General features: G+C 70.9%; 1 protein-coding gene across 1 annotated transcript; it reads left to right on the forward strand.

Annotated features, from left to right (window-relative positions):
• Nucleotides 1-5: 5 nt before the first annotated feature.
• CHLRE_16g680150v5 (uncharacterized protein) lies at nt 6-12,033 on the forward strand. The gene is made up of 8 exons (XM_043071400.1): nt 6-212; nt 354-422; nt 624-4,337; nt 4,474-4,558; nt 4,713-6,769; nt 6,998-7,204; nt 7,522-9,570; nt 9,724-12,033. Exons 1-8 carry the CDS (start codon nt 123-125, stop codon nt 10,990-10,992), a joined length of 9,540 nt encoding a protein of 3,179 aa, XP_042916028.1. The 5' UTR covers nt 6-122; the 3' UTR covers nt 10,993-12,033.
• Nucleotides 12,034-12,233: the final 200 nt, after the last annotated feature.

Raw genomic sequence — 12,233 nt, forward strand, 5'->3', positions numbered from 1 at the left:
TGTTAGATGCAGTTACCAGCGACCTCAAGGCTGTCGAGCTTGAAAAGCCTTTGCAGAAACTCTGTGCGCTGTGCCGGCAGCAGCTAATGTTCTTGTGCATGGACTGAGAAGGAGGTGCAAATATGGAGGAGCGGATTGCAGAGCCGGGTGGAGAGGCGCTTGCCCTACAAAACTTGCTAGCAGAACTCGCGGACTTGAAGCAAGGCCTGCTGGTGCGGGCCATGACGGTTTGCTCAGCGACATGTTTTGCTTCAGACCGGCGCGCTTGCCCTGCTTGCTGCTTATTGAAGGTTATTGCGCGAGTTTCGGTCCACCTAAACCGCGCGCTGTTTCTGCTTTTGCCCGCCCTGCAGCACGAAAGCACTACCATTGACAATCCCACGTACGAGGACGGCCGACAGTTGTCGCTGCCCAGCGTCCAGGTGAGCGCAATTTCGCCTTTCGGCACCGGCACGCGCGCAAGCGCCGCGGCAGTTGCACCCCGGCCGTTGCCAAGGGCAAAAAGGACTATTGCACTATAGCATCATCATGCAGCGGGGTCATGGGATAGGGGTGGTTAACCGGGGGCTGAAAGCGAACTGCCCACCGTAATGGAGACGCCTTGGTGTTCCGTCCGTTCGCAGGACAAGCTCCAACTGGACGTGCCGGTGGCTGATCTGAATGATTCTCTCGAAGACATCGTCGCCAATGACTCGCAGCTGCAGTATATCCTCAGCCCTCAGGCAGAGAATGCTGTCGAGTCCTTTCGCGACGCCGCTGACCATACACCACAGCCGCCCGCGAGCAGGCCAGCAGCCTCAGACGTGCAGGGCAGCCCAGACTCCGGCCTCGCCGGCCTGCTTCCGGAACAGCCCGGCGACACGGCAACGTCGCTGCTGGCCGAGGAGGGCCTTGACGAGTTCCTGGCACGAGGAGACGCCGCCCTCGCCTCAGCAGTGTCCACACCGGCGCCGTTACCGAGGTCGTTCACACCAGCAAGCTCAGGGGCAGCTCAGGGACGAACACCGGCGAGCGCTGCGCACGGCGGGGCCTCTAACCCAGCAGCGGCGGCCACGCCACAATCTGCGGCGACCGCTGCCGCAAAGACGCCCCTGTCAAGCTCGCACCGCACCGGCTCCAGTCGCATCGGGAAACCAGCGGGCTCAGGACCCGCAAGCACGCCGACAGCTGCGGCTGCGGGGCGCGGCCTCGCTTCGGGCACAGCTGCTACGCCGGGTTCGCGCAGAAGCGCCGGCGGCGCTGGCAGCGCGCTCACAACCCAGGCCACCACCGGCACGGCTGCGCGCACGCCCGGCTCTGCCTCCCACCACGCTGCCGTGCCGGGTTCTGCCTCCACACCGGCTGGCGGCGCGCGGACGGTGCGCCAGAAGCTGGCGTCAGCGGTCACCGCCATAGGTGCCGCCACCGCCTTCGGCCGCGCCAGCGGCGGACCTGGGCGCGCCTCGGGATCCATGGGCTCTATGAACAGCCCCGCCGGCAGCATCGGTGCCGGCAGTGGCATCAGCCGGACTCCGGCCGGTGCCACTCCGGTGGCGGCTGTCAACGCGCGCAAGCGCGGGCATGAGGCCGCAGGTGCCAGCACGCCAGCGCTCAAAGCGCCCGCCGCGGCGACGGGGAGTGCGGGCGGGCCTGGCCGGTTGGGCCGGTCGCCCAGCACTGCCGCTGCAATAGCTGGGGTAGGAGCAGCAGCGGCGGCAGCACAGCAGGCCGGCGGCAAGGCCCCTGCGCGGTCGGCAACCGTGAGCAGCCATGCGCCCGCGCAGGCAGCCGCGTTGCACGCGGCCGCGCACCCAGTGGCACAGGGTGCCGGCCAGGGCCCCAGTGCCTCCGGCGTGTCAGCCTCAGGCCCCGCAGCCAAGCCCGGTCTGTTTGGCCGGCGGCCGGCGGCCGCACCAAAGCATTCCGGTGTCGCGGCGGTCAAAGCGGCGGAGCTGCTGCAGTGCGAGGGCTCGGCGCTCTCATTGACGCTGCCGACTAGTTTGGGCCAGGATGCGGCGGGCGCGGGGGCGGAGGACGACCTCGCGGGTGAGTCGCTTGAGTCGTACCTGGAGAACGACCCCGCGCTCAACAGCTGGCTGGCAGCAACCAAAGACGTCACGGCGCCCAGCCCTAGCGGCTCAGCGGCGGCGGGCGGCGGTGGTGGTGGTGCGCTGCCACGCCAGAGCAGTGACGAGCTGCTGCAGCCGCTGGCGGCGGCGATGGCGGCGGGCGCCGGCGCCGGCGCCAGCCTGCTTGATGACGCGGATGACTTGGACATGGACACTGAGATGAACATGATGCTGCACGACGCGGCCGCGCCAGTAGCGGCGGCGGCGGCAGCAGCAGCAGCAACTGCTATGGGCGGGCCCACAGCGCAGGCCATGTCGCCTGGCGCGCCCAAGGTGAGCGCCGGCGGCATCAGCAATGCCTCCGACGGCCTGGATGATGCAGCAATGGCGGGTATCGCTGCGGAAGCCGCGGCCGCGGTGGCCGCGACGGGCGGTGCAAGTTGCGGTGCCGGCAACGGCAGCCGTGGCGCTCCGCAGCTGTCCAGCGAGGAGATGTGGCGCAGCGTGAAGCGCGAGGCCAGCGGCTTCGCCATGCTGACGTCAGATGGCGGCGGCGACGCGAAAGAGATGGAGCTGGAGCAGGCGCAGCAACAGCAGCAGGAGGTGGAGCTCGAGCAGCAGCGGCAGCAGCAAGCCCAGCAGGTGCAGGCGCACCTGCAGGAGCAGCAGGATGAGGCCGCCGCCGCGGCGGTGGCGGCCGCCGCCGCGGCAGCAGTAGCGGCGGCGTCTCCATCGGCGCTGGACCGGGCGTTGTCACAGCCTCGCCATGGGCCGGGCGCTCACGCACTGGATGTATTCAGCGACATGGATTCGGACCCCAACACGCCACAGCACGTCGGCCGGACAGCCCTAGCAGCAACAGCAGGAGCTACGCAGGCGCACAGCCAGCTGCCGCAACCCCTTCCCCGACTAGCGCATGCCACGCCCTGCCACGACGGGGCTGCCCACAAGGGTGCGGAGGCGGAGGCCGAAGGCGGCGAGGAGGCGGAGGAGCAGCTGCTAGCGGCGGAGGCGGAGGCAGCCGCTGCCGTAGTGGTCGGGAGCGGGAGCGCAGCGACCACACCCACCGCCGGATCCCGGCCGGCCGACGAGCTGGCGTTTGCAGCTCCGGAGGCAGCCGCAGCAGCAGCCGTGGCTGTTGCAGCCACCGCCGCCGTCGCTAGCTCTACGGCTGATGCGGAAGGCGCAGCTGCGGGCGGCGGTGGCGTGCGGCCGCTGCAGCACCAGAGCAGCACTGCCTCGTCGTCGGGCTTTGATGCTGCGGTGGCGTTTGAAGCTGCCATGATCAGCAGGCAGCTGGGAGGCAGCAGCGCCGCTGGCGGCTCGAGCTTTGGCGCCCGTGGCGGAAGCGAGTCGGGCAACGGCGCCCGCCCCAGCGGCGCGCGCGCCGCAGCATATGCCTCTGTGGAAGAGGGCGATGAGGAGCTGGCGGCGGCGAGCCCGTCCGGTGCAGCGCCCGGAGTTGCTGCGGTTGCTGCGGAGGAGGTGGAGCTGCAGGTTGCCGATGAGGTGGAGCTGCAGGTTGCCGATGTGGTGGAGGCGACTGTGGACGGGGCGGTCGTTGCAGCGCGTCCGGACGCCGAGCCACAGGCAGCGGAGGCGGCGCCAGCAGCAGCAGCAGCAGAGGTACAGGAGGATCTTGAGATGCCCGATGCTGCCTCGGTTGCTCCGGCCGTGCACACTGCAGCTCCGGTTGCGGGAAGCTCGGCCGAGCAAGCTTCGGCACCGGCGCAGGTCGGCGCGATGGAGGTGCAACCGCACGCAGCAGGGGACGTTGTGATGGGTGATGTCGTGCCCGGTGCTGCTGCCGCTGCCACTGGCGCCGTGGCGCTGGGAGCCGCGTCAACCGGGGCAGGCGAGGACCGCGAAAGCGACGGCGACGGTGCAGTGCCGGCTGAACTGCCGCACAAGGCCTCGCCGTTTGCGGGCGCCGCTGTGGCGGCTGCCGCAGCGGCTACCGCGGCCGCCGCCGCGCTCGCGGCAACGGCATCGCAGCACCACGAAGACGGGCTTGCCGAGGCGCCGGTGCCTGCCGCAGATGGCGGCTTGGAAGCAACGGCTGCGCGCAAGCGCGCGCGCCTGCTTTCCTCGTCGTCATCTGCTGGGCCGGTGGCGGAGGGGCTAGAGGGGGGCTCGGGGCCTGCGGCGATGGACGCCGCGGCGGCGTCCGTGCACTCAGGAGGCGGCGGCACCGGCAGCGCAGTTGGCTCGCCACTGATGGGTCGCACGGCCAGCGCGGGCGGCGTGGGCTCTCCGGCCGCGGAGCGCTTGGCTTCGGATGCGTCTTTGGTGAGTTTGGCCAGCGGCGTGTTGGCTTCCGTTTTCTGGGTTTGCTGGATTCCTGCCAGAAACAGCTGCTTGCCACATGCCTTGACGATCCGCGTGGCCCTAAAGGTGGACACCGCGCTTGACAACTCCCCTGCAGGCTTCGCACGGGTCTGCGTTTGCGTCGCCGGTGGCCATGGCGGCTGCCAGCGCCGCCATTGAGTCTAGCAGCGCGGTCGGCAACGGTGAGATGGGAGCGCGCAACCCTCACAGGCTATCGGTTGCGCAAAGCAGGGCTTGCTCAAACGGCGCACGACAGCCCCTTGCGTCAATGCAACACGTCCGCATGTACAACCATGCTCGCTGACACCACTGCAACCGCGCTGCTCTTATTTCCAGGCCTGACGCGCGTCTCGCCGGAGTCCATGCCCTCGGACACGTTCAGCCTCAACATCGATGAAATAGGTTCGCGCATGAACAGCGCCGCCGGCGGCCCGCCGCCCCGCGCCGCCCTGACACCAAGGAGCTGGGGCGGCAGCGCCACCAGCACCATTGGTGGCGGCAGCGCCGTGGTCACCGCCGCGGCTTCTAGCCCGCGCGTGTCGCACCAGCAGACCAGCGCCTCCGGGGAGGCCGGCGTTGGCAGCCCAGTGCCTTCCAAGCCGCCGCTGGCCACCACGCCGCCCAAGGCCACGCCACCTGCCGCCGCGGCTGCAGCGCCCGCGGCCCACTCAGGGGACGGGCAGCCGGAGCAGCTGCTGCAGGCGTGGCAGGTGCTGGCGCCGGTGGCAACCGGGGCCTCGGACGGCGTCGAGGTCGAGCTGTCGCCGTCAGCAGCGGCGGGGCGGGCCGCGCTCGGCGCGCGCACGTCGATGCGCAGCATACGGAGCATGAGCAGCCGCCTCAGCCGCGTCAGCAGCCGCCGTGACGAGGAGGGGGAGCAGCATGACAGCGTCGGCGGCTCACCCGCGGCTGCGGTGGCGGCCGCTTCGGCGGCTGCCGCGACAGCGGCACTGGGCAGCGCGGCGCATGGAGCGACGGAGGGCACGGCAACGCCGGCGGCAGCGGCAGCTTCAAACGGAGTTACGCTGCCGGCGCAGCAGCAGCAATCTGACTCGAGCCCGTTCTTGGGCGGGGCGGCGGCTGCGGCGGCTGCAGTAGCTGCGACAGCTGCGGGCGCGGCGTTCGGCGGGGGCGCATCACGCCCGGCTGCCGCGTCCATGGGTGGCGCCGTTCGGCGACCTCACGACATCGACGACGAGGACGAGGAGCACCTAGTCCCAGCTTGGAAGATGCTGCGGCCCGTCACGGACAGTGGCGAGGCCGCGACGGCTGCGGCCGGAGCGAGTGGTGCAAGCGCCGCCGGCGGCGCCTCCACCTCCGGGTCTACCAGCGGCGGCGTGGCGCCGCTGCTGGGGCGGCTAGGTAGCCGCCGTTCGCTGCGCAACATTCCGTTGTCCTCGGGCAGCAGCCGCCTGCAGCGCTCCACCTCCCGCTCCACCAGCCTGTCAGGCGTGGTCGGCGAGGCCGGTGCCGGCGTGGGCGTGGGCAAGTCGGCGCCGATGGGCGCGGCGGCGCGCAGGGCGGCGCTCGGCGACGACGGCAGCGACGACGACGACGGCGTGCCGCTGCCGCCAGCATGGAAGGTGCTGGGCAACAGCGCCAGCGGCGAGGCAGCGGTCAACGTGACGCCGGAGGCGGTGGCGGCGGCGCGCGGCGTGCCGCTGGGCTCGCAGCCCAGTTTCCGCAGCGGCCGCACCGGCAGCAGCCGCCTGCACCGCGCCTCCGCAACCGACGCCGATGACTTTAGCTTTGCGAACGCCTCCGGTGGCGGCGCGCCTGGTGCCGTCGCCACTTGCACTGGCCCCCTAAACATGGACTCTGATGGCACCCTGAATGCGCCGCTGGGCTTGGCCGCCTCGGGCCGGACGCGTTCACGCACCCTGCCCGGCAGCATCTCCGCCGGCGCCGCCGCCCTGCTCGCAGCCAACGCCAGCCACGACAGCTCAGACAACAGCGGCAGCAACAGCCTAATGGCAGCGGGCAACTTCGCGTCGGCGGCGGTGGCGGCGCTTGCGCCGTCGCCGCGTGCCGGCGGCGGCGGCGGACCGCCCTCCGCCGGCCAGGTCCTGGTCCCCGGCCCAGCGCTGGTGCTGCGCAGCCCCGTCCCCTCCATGACGCGCGGCGTCGCCGGCGTGTCCGGAGGCAGCAGCTTCCGCCGCTCCAGCGTAGCCATGGACGGCGCCGCCGCCGCGGCGGCGGCGGCTGCCGCTGCCGCCGCCCTGGGCACGGTGAGCGAGAGCGGCAGCGTGCCGGGGCCGGCGGCGGCGGCGATGCTGGCGGCTCGGGTGAGCAGCCGGCGGCTCATGTCAGACAGCGTTGGCAGCGTGCCGCTGCCGCGGCGGAGCAGCTGCGGTGGGGACCCTAACGTGGATGCGCTGCGGCCGGCGTGGCAGGTGGGGCCGGGGGCAAGGTGGCTGGGGCTGGAGTGGTTGTTGAGGGCTCTTCCCTGCATCCCTATGGAGCCACCCCGTGTCTGACTAACGCCGTGTGATTGAAGTGAAAGGCTGGACGTCCGTCATTCACCTGCGATGGATTCCATTTGCTGACACTTTCCTGCACCCCTCCATGCCGCCCCTCCATGCCACCCCTCCATGCCACCCCTCCATGCCACCCCCTCGCAGGTCCTCCCGGTTGCCATGCCCGTGGCCAACGTCTCGCAGAGCGGCGACGTCGGCACCGGCAGCGCCGGCGCCGGCACGCCCTCCGCCGCCAACATGCTGGCCAGCATGCGCAGCAGCAGCCGCCTCAGCCGCATGAGCAGCGGCATCCCGGAGGACCTGCTGGCGGAGCTGAAGCTGCAGGCGCAGGCAGCTGTGGGGCACCTGCAGGTGGGGGCTCTGGGGCATGCGGTTGCAAGAGGCGGGGAAAGGCGGCTGGTAGGCGGACATATGGGCGCATGGGACCTTCGTGGTGTCTGCAAAGTGTCCGGTCACGGCGGCTTTCTTGCAGTACGGTGCTCTCACTGCTTTGCATCTGCGTCTGCGTCGTCTCACTCCAAACACCTGCTCATACACACACACACGCGCGCGCACACACACACATACACACACACCCCACACAAACTCGCTTTGCTGCATCGCATACACTTGCGCTATGTTTTCCTTGTGCTCTTTTTCACACACACCTACCTACCTATACCTCACAGGGTGCCCCGACTGGCGAGGAGGGCGGGGTGCTGCAGACGGACGGCCTGTCCTCTGTCGACGACGAGGAGGCCCGCCTGCCCCCCGGCGTGCACATGCACACCAGCTCCGGCGCCGCCAGCCTCCACCACCACCACTCGCCGCACCAGCCCGCGGCCGCCGCCGCCACGCCCGCCGCCGGCGACGGCGCCGGCGGCGTCGTCCACGCTTGGAAGGTGCTGCCCCCGCGCGTGCCAGCGCCCTCCACCTCTGGCCTCGGACCGAACGCCGTGGGCGCGGCGCCCACGGCCATCAACAGAGGCAGCGCTGACACGCCGCCGGCGCTGCCTCCCCCAACGCTCGGCAACATGCCTGCGCCCATGCGTATGTCTTTTGGCGGCCGGCCCACACTGGCGGCGACGAGGGCAGGCAACGCCTCCAGCCGACTGGCTGTGGCGTCGTCGCAGCCCAAGACGCAGGTCAGCTTCGACGCCGGCTCGCCCTCGGTGCGCAGCAGCGGCGGCCACGAGCCCACCATTGAGGAGGAGCTGCCCGGCCCGGGCGCGCCCAGCGGCGCCGTCAACGCCGCCGCCGCGCTGGCGGACGATGATGAGCGCCCGTCCGCCGGCAGCGGCGCCGGCGGCGGCCCCGGCGCGCCGCCGCCGACGGCGCGGCGGCCGCCTGTGCCCAATGACGATGCGGTGGTGCATGCGTGGAAGCTAGTGGCGCCGGTGTCGCCGGCGGCGGCAGTCACGGCGCCCTCCCCCGCCGGCGGCGCCGCCGGCGGCGGCGCGGGCCTGTCGCCGCAGGAGAGTGGCGGCGCACGGCCGCCGGCGCAGCACGTGCTGGGCTCGCGGCCGTCGCTCAAGTCCATGCGCAGCGGCAGCATGACCGGCAGCCGCCTCAGCCGCAACAGCAGCGTGCGGCACGAGGACTACGTAGACGAGTCCTACTCGCAGTTGGTTGGCGGCAGCCCCGGCGGCGGCGCCGGACCAGACCACATCTCGCCGGCGGACTCGGTCAACCAGCGCGCCGTGGCGGCGGCGGCGGCCGCCGCCGCCGTCGCGGTGAGCGCCGCCGCCAACCCGGCTTACCCGACGAACGCGGGGCCAAACAGTGGCAGTGGCGGCGAGGGTGGCGGCGGCGCTGCTGCCGGGGGCAGGGGCTCGGACCGCTCCAGCGCCCCCGCGGCCATCGGCCCTGGCGCGCTGCCGCCGGGTGTGCTGTACGGCCGCATGGGGGGCGCCAGCGGCTCCGCCCGCATGGGTGCGGGCAGCGGCAGCGGGAGCAGCAGCGGCAGCTCCGGCGGTGGCGCAGCAGCTGCCGACGCTGCCGCCGCAGGCGGCGTCCCGTTCCGCCCGCCCCTCACTCGCGGCACCACCACCGGCTCACTGGACGTGCCCACGGCGTTGTCACAGGAGCCGGGCAGCGAGGCGGGCCTGGTGCGGGCACTGGTGGCGCGCGGCAGCCTGCGCAGCCGCACCAGCGCCAGCGGCAGCAGCCGCCTCAGCCGCATGAGCAGCGCGCGCGACGGCGCGCCCGGCGGCGCTGCGGCGGCCTCGCCCTGGGACCTGGGTGACATCAGGGAGGAGGACGCGGAGGGCTCCACCAACCCCGGCGAGCGCGTGGGCAGCGCCAGCGGCCCCACCCAAGCTAGTGGTGATGTGCTGGGCACGCAGCACACGACCGCCTCCGGGGGCAGCATCACAGCAGCCGGCGGCGTCATCAGCGCCGCCGCGCGCGACACGCTGGGAGGGCCGCCGCCGGCACGGCCGGCTCGGCTGTCTGGCAGCGGCGTGGCTAAGCCCGCGGGGTTGCAGCTGAGCCGGCGCACGGGCGACGAGGACGATGAGGAGGTGTTGGAGCCGGCTTGGAAGGTGCTGGGGCCGGCCGCGGCGTCTGGCGACGCTGGGTCGGCAGGCGGTGCCGGCAGCTCGCAGGGCGGCGCTGCCGCCGCGGGTGGCCTCACGCCGGCCTCGCAGCTGTCGACGCCGGGCAGCGCGCGGCGGTCGCTCAAGTCGATGCGCAGCAACAGCCTGGGCAGCAGTCGCCTCAGCCGCATGACGTCGCAGGTAGGATTGCATGGCATGAACATCAATCAGAACTGGCGTGGGACGGTTGGATGGCATTGAAAGAATCGAGCACGTGTTACCTGTCGATACGCTTCCTCCCACTCCGTGTTATGTGTTGCTGTAATGTGTGTGCCGCCCAATTCCCTGTTGCAGATCAGCGACGTGGGCCTGGAGGACATCGTGGAGGAGGGCGCCGGCAACGCCAACGGCGCCGCTGCCGCCGCGGCTGCCGAGCAGGCCGATAGCGCCAGCGGCCACAGCGGCAACATGCCTGAGCGCGTCTCCTCCGGCCGTGCACCGCCGCCTGCGCCGAGCGCCGGTGCCGCCCGCATCGGCGCGCCTGTGGGCAGCACCGGCAGCCTTGGCCAGCTCGGGTCTGATGCCGCGGCCGCAGCTGCTACCGCCGGCGTCAAGCAGCCGCCTGCAGCCGCCTCTGCGCCGGAGCCGGAAGAGGAGCCGCTGGTGCCTGCCTGGAAGGTCCTGGCGCCGCGGCGGAGCGGTGACGGCACGGCCGGCGGTGCCGGCAGCGCCGCCGGCGCCACGCCGGTCGAGGCCGTGGCGGCGGGGCTGTCGCCGTCCGGCTCCGCGCCGGGCATGCTGCGGCAGGCGTCGCTTCGCTCCATGCGCTCCGGCAGCCTCGGCCACAGCCGCCTCAGCCGCATGACCAGCGGCAGCGGTGCCATTGAGGAGGCCGGCTCGCCCGCCGCGGCGGACGATAACGCCGCCGCCACGGCGGCCGCCGCGGCGGCAGCGCCGGCGCCGGCCGCCGCAGCCGACGCCGTGGCCCCAGATGGCGACAGCCTGGGCGTCAAGACAGCGGGGGTGCGCGCGCTGGCCGTCGGCCTGACGGCCGCCGCCGGCTCCGCCGCCGCCGGTGCCGCCACTGGCAGCGAGGCGCAGGTGCTCGTCACCGGCGACAACACGCTGGACTTCAGCAACCTGACGCTGGCGCACATGCCCACCTCGGCAAAGTTCGACCGCGGCAGCACCGCCTCCGCCAGCTACGTCGGCGGCCCGCCCGCCGCCGGCACCGCCAGCTCTTCCTTCTCGCTGCCCAACCCCAGCGCCGCCATGGCCGCGCCCTCCGTCCCGCCGTCGCTGCTGACGGCGGCGGGCCCTATCAAGGAGGAGGAAGCTGGCCCAGGCACTCCTGCCAGCAGCACCAAGCAGGCAGCATCGCCAGTAGCCGCTGCCGCAGAGGCAGCGGCGGCGGATGCGGCGGGTGCGGCGCCCGCTGCGCGGTCAGCGGCGGTGGCTGCGCCGCGCATGTCACCTGCGGCGGCAGAAGCCGCTCCGCAGGAGATGGAGAGGAGCGCGCCGGCGGCGAAGCCGGAGGCAGCAGCCGCGGCGAAGCCGGCGCAGCAGCGCGGGGGCTTCATGTCTTGCTTTGCTTGCTTCGGCAAGCCGAAGGTCACCGAGTAGGCAGGGGGCACCGGGGTGTCACCCCGGGAACGACGGGCCCGAATGCGTGTGTCATACGCGACTGCGCCATTCGTTCTTGCAGCCGTTATCCGCTCGTGTGCACCGCAGGTGCCAGCAGGTTCAGCAGTCAGCAGGAGTTCACTTGGACGCAGGAGAGACAAGAGAACAAAAAGCAGTTAGATCACACCTCGGACGCGTACACCAGATCCTGAGCATGCATGTTATTGTTAGATGAGTGGCTTAGGTTCCGCCAATGGCGCGCGTGGAACTTGTAAGTTGAGGCAATGCGATCCTGTCTGCCGCCAGTGCAGGCGATGCGTCGGGGTTATGGAACTTGTGTACATGCTTGTGATGAGCGCACAAGCAGGGGCCTGAAGGTGATAATCTGCCATCCCTTGCTGTTAGGCATAGTGTGGTGGCGTGCGCGCGTGTGAGTGTGTATACCTGCGCTGGGGGGTTGGCGGGGGAAAGCGGCAGTGCCACCAAATCCAGGGGGTCTGCCGGCAGGCGTGGTGGTGGCGGTGGTGGTGGTGGTGGTGGTGGTGGTGGTGGTGGTGGTGGTGGTGGTGGTGGTGGTGGTGGTGGTGGTGGTGGTGGTGGTGGTGGTGGTGGGTGTTTCACGTGGGTGGTATTCGCTCACGACTGTGTGCATGGTGCCAGTCGAAGCAACTTGAGTGAGCAATGGCTTGAGGGCGCAACGGCACGCAACCAGTACCTTGCTTGCAAGTGCATGGGAGGACCGGGCGTAGGATTTTGGATCGTACTGCTGGTGCGTTTTGGTGGCAAGCAATTAATTTCGTGCGTCCGGGTGGGTGTGCACGGTTGGATCAATGCGACAGCGATGCTACATGTGATCATGCTGAGGCGAAACCCGTGCTGCCAGGTCAACCTTCGGACGCGGAAGGTCAACGTGATTGTGGTACGTCATTCATGGAGGAAGGGGGAAGGGGCCAGTTCAGCGGCGCATGCTGCTAGTGTGGGTTTACGGAGGTGGGAAGGCTGCAGGCCAGCGCAGTCTTCCGAATGTAACGAAGCGTTAATGCGGCCCGCGCATGCGGCGTTTTCAAGTCTCCTGCCTGGGACAAACTGGCGCAAACCGCGAGCGCCACGTATTATGGGCGGAGGCGCAGTCCTGGGGCTCAGTGGGTGATGGCTGGGTGACGGCTCAGTCGTGGGCTCAGTGGGACTCTCTCACTCTGCCCTCCCGACGGTGCAGGGACGTGACGTCAACTCCGCAACCA

Source organism: Chlamydomonas reinhardtii, chromosome 16 (assembly GCF_000002595.2).
Source record: "Chlamydomonas reinhardtii strain CC-503 cw92 mt+ chromosome 16, whole genome shotgun sequence".
Lineage (NCBI taxonomy): Eukaryota > Viridiplantae > Chlorophyta > Chlorophyceae > Chlamydomonadales > Chlamydomonadaceae > Chlamydomonas > Chlamydomonas reinhardtii.